Source organism: Pyrus communis, chromosome 5 (assembly GCF_963583255.1).
Source record: "Pyrus communis chromosome 5, drPyrComm1.1, whole genome shotgun sequence".
NCBI lineage: Eukaryota > Viridiplantae > Streptophyta > Magnoliopsida > Rosales > Rosaceae > Pyrus > Pyrus communis.
The window spans coordinates 9,333,611-9,337,623 of record NC_084807.1 but is presented as its reverse complement, the minus strand read 5'-3'; the positions used below and the strand labels follow the sequence as shown (position 1 = coordinate 9,337,623).

General features: G+C 41.0%; 1 protein-coding gene across 1 annotated transcript; it reads left to right on the top strand.

The window, feature by feature from the left end:
- Positions 1–380: 380 nt before the first annotated feature.
- Positions 381–1,295, top strand: LOC137734264 (protein ALP1-like). Its single transcript, XM_068473559.1, has 2 exons — positions 381–783; positions 838–1,295. The coding sequence occupies exons 1-2, from the start codon at positions 381–383 to the stop codon at positions 1,293–1,295; spliced, it is 861 nt and encodes a 286-aa protein (XP_068329660.1).
- Positions 1,296–4,013: the final 2,718 nt, after the last annotated feature.

Below are 4,013 nucleotides of genomic sequence, written 5' to 3'. Positions count from 1 at the left end.
AACTTTCAACTTTCACCAACCATTCAACTTTCATCAATCATCCTCTATATAATCATATTTCCAATATTTGTTGATTACACAACCTTTCAACCTTCAATCATCCTCTATATTCGCCAATCTTTCAACTTTCAAAGAGTTTTTGTTTCCTAAAAATCCTCAATATCTCATCAATGAGTGATAGAAGAAGACGTAGCATGGCAATGCAGATGGCAAAATACCAAGCAAGGATCGAGATTGAGGATGCAGAATTGTTCAACGCCGAAGTTAAACTTATCAAATCGTTTATGCAATCTGAGCACCATGGCGAATCTAGCCATCGTGGTTTTGTCACGGGGCGTTCATATGTGCAGCGTGATAAAGAAGAGTGTCATGACTGAATGATGAAAGATTATTTCATCGAGCATCCGAGATTTCCTGCTCATGATTTTTGGAGGCGGTTTCGGATGAGGAGAGAGCTTTTTGAAAGCATCTTGAATGCAGTTGTCAATCATGACCACTACTTTGCAAGGAGGCTAGATGTCGCAGGCCAACAAGGTATATCACCTTGTCAGAAGCTCACATTTGCTTTTTGCATGTTAGCTAATGGGTGCTCTGCAGACTCAACTAACGAGTATTGCCGACTTGCAGAAAGTACTGCTATTGAGAACCTGAAGCACTTCTGTAAGGCAATTGAAGGCATATATAGAGCCACATATCTCCGTAACCTAAATCGTGAAGACTTGAAGAGGCTTCTACGCAAGGCAGACAAAAGAGGCTTCCCTGGCATGATAGGAAGTCTCGATTGTATGCATTGAGAGTGGAAGAATTGTCCTACTGCTTGGGCTGGCCAATTCAAAGGCTATCATGACAAGTCAACCATCGTGCTCGAGGCTGTGGTATCTTACGACACATGGATTTGGCATGCTTTCTTCGGCACTCCTGGATCAAACAACGATATCAACGTTCTTTGGTCTTCTCCTTTGTTAAATAATGTTGTCAATGGATGGGCATCAGAATTTCAGTACAAGGTAAATGGTAATAGGTATGAGCTAGGTTACTACCTAACTGATGGTATTTATCCTAGTTGGTCTACCTTTGTCAAAAGTTTTTCTCATCCCGATAGTGCAAAGAAGAAATTATTTTTGCAGAGGCAAGAGTCTTGCAAGAAAGATGTGGAAAGAGCGTTCGGGATCCTACAAGCTCGATGGGCCATTGTTAGAAGGCCTACACGATTTTGGCAGTCTGAAGACCTCCATTCAATCATGATGACGTGCATAATTTTGCACAACATGATTGTGGAAGATGAGTACATTTAAATTGAAGAAGATTCAGACAAAAATGTAGATGATGACCAACCAACACATGCGAGAGCTATTGCAAGAGATGTTGAATATCTCGCTCCAACCACATATGACACACGACAAGATAGGGTCACCTTGAGTGAGTATATGAGACGTTTAAATAGAATTCAAGCTCCTCAATGTCATGACACACTCTGCAAGAATTTGGTTGAGCATGTATGGCGTCGAGAAGGTGAACGTTGATGATGTTGGTTAAGCATTTATGTAATAATTTTAAGTGTACTATGTTGTTATTTTCTAGTAATAAATTTAAGTGTCTTCTTGTGCAAAGTATTTTGTCTAGTATGTTGGATAAATCATTGAATGGAGGTTGAATTATTGAAGGCATCTATTCTACATCAAAGTGTGGAATAATAAGACATAAATTATTGGATAATTAATAAGACATAAATTTAATCAAGTACATAAACCACATAAACTTAATACAACCGATAATTCATAAACCACATAATTAATAAACTACATAAACTTAATACAAACAACAATTAATAAACTTAATTAATAAAGCACATAATTCATACACTACATAAACTTAACAATCATATCCACCATTTTCACTTGGTGATGGACTTCGTTGAAATGTTGGGATATAAGGTTCAGAGGATTCATCATCTTGAAACATACTCCTTGAGGCAGACTTTTGCATAATTTCCTTTTGCTTACCACGTAAGAACTTCTTCCTCTCTGGAGTGTATTTGCTGAGGTCCTTCATCATGAATTCAATTTCAAACCTATTTTCCTCCCTATCTGAGATTTCCTTCATTTGCAAACGCATTCAGGCTGCTTCTTCTTGGCGAGCGCTATGAGTTTCGTTCAATTTTGCAATTCTGGTATCAAAATGTCCACTCATCGGATCTTGGGACTTCCCTTTTCTCTTTGCTTCCTTTTGCTAATCTCTTCCCGGGGGCCTTGCAAAAAAAGGAGATCGACACCTTCATCGACACCTTCATCTCCGGCATTTGTCTGTGCAGCTTCACGTTGAAATAATCTTCCCCATTGTTGGTCCGCATCGGTTCCCCAGCTCGGACAATCCTTAAGGACGTCCTAAGCATGTTGCAACTTAAAAACTTGATTTTTTGGTGTTACTCTTGTCTTGTAAATTTCCATTGCTTTGTCACCCTATGCAAAAAAATACATAAAAATAATTAGTTGCAACATAATATTATGTACATGACAAATAAAATATCAAGAACAAAACTAACAATTTCTGTGGGGCTCCTTCCACTAGCCATGCCAACCACGTCTCTCTCCAAGCTTCCCTTTCATAAAGTGCATGCTTTGTTGATAGTCTTCCACCGATCATAAACACCACCACCACCATCCCGCCCGCCGCCATTGCAGTTTTCTTGAAACTTTGCAATGATTTTATCCCACAAAACCTTCTTATTTTGATTTGTGCCAACTGCACCATCTTCGCTAACAGAAACCCATACCAAGCATAGAGCAACATCTTCCTCATAGGTCCAAGTACGACCTCTAATATGCTCTCTTGCCATGTTGAACAATTTGGAAATGGAAAGAAATGGTAGAAACATAAATTGGAAGAATGGTAAGAGAAAATTGAGTTTTGTGTGGATGTTTGAACAAATACATAGGTATTTATAGGGTTTTGGGTCAATTTTGAGTTAAATAATTTTTTTAAACTATTTTAGCTGTTGGATTTAAATTTGGGCCGTTAGAATTTTATTTATTTATTTATTTTTACCGTTAGATTTGATTATATTCAATCTCAGTCATTGGATTCAATGTATTTTAAAATAACATATTGAAAAAAATCAAATTTGAATCTGGACCGTTAGATCAACCAACGGCCCATGAAACCAACCATCAGATTGAAAATATAGCCATTGGACTGCATTGGGTGGCCAACAAACCGCTGACAGCGGGGCTACCCTTGTCGGGAACGAATTGCAAGCGCTCCGCGTGGGGTGTGTTGGAGCATAAATGGGCCGAGACTGGCCTAATGGCCAGCGAGTCTAGTAGCGCCGGGGGGGGGGGGGAGGGAGGGGAATTCTGGGGAGGGGTATTTGGCCCAGCTTTAACATTTAGCCCAATGTTTTAGCATGGGTTGGAGATGGTTTAGGAGGGCAATTTAGCATTTAGCCCATCATTGGAGGTGGTCTTAGCAATCTTTTACACTTGCCCATGCAAATTAACGTCTTTCATTGCTTTCCTCGTCGGGCAAAGGAACTTCTTTCATTGTTTTCCTCGTCTTCACACCGCACCAAGGTAAGAAAAGTTAATTTTCCTTGTCTTCTTAATTTTTGGGAGCCTCGCAACATGAAATTTGCCTCGACGAGGGTCAAGGATGTGTGAAAACATGGCTTGGAAAGGCCACAGCACTGTTACTGTGGATGGCAAGTTGATGTTGGCTCGGTGCGGCGGCGGCTGGCTGGGCCAGGTGTGGCTCGATTTGGGCCAAGCTAATTGAAGCGTTAGGGCGTTGGGCTAGGCCTAGCATGGGCCAGACGTGTGAGTATAGCGGGTTGGGCTTTGGGCCTGGCCTACAATGGTGATGCTAAGGAGGCATGGACCTCCTGTTTTACTGGGCTCGAACTCGTATGCAGAAAGAGGAAAAAGAGGCCTTGGGCTTGCGGGCTGCTGGACTTGGCTCGTGTGAGTGATTGACTAAAGGAGGCGTGGGGACGCCTACCCCTTCTTCTTGATGACTTG

Coding starts and splice junctions, on each gene's coding strand:
- LOC137734264 (XM_068473559.1), top strand. CDS start 381: ATGAAAGATTATTTCATCGAGCATCCGAGATTTCCTGCTCATGATTTT. Junction 784..837: donor CATGATAGGAAGTCTCGATT/GTATGCATTGAG, acceptor GCCAATTCAAAG/GCTATCATGACAAGTCAACC.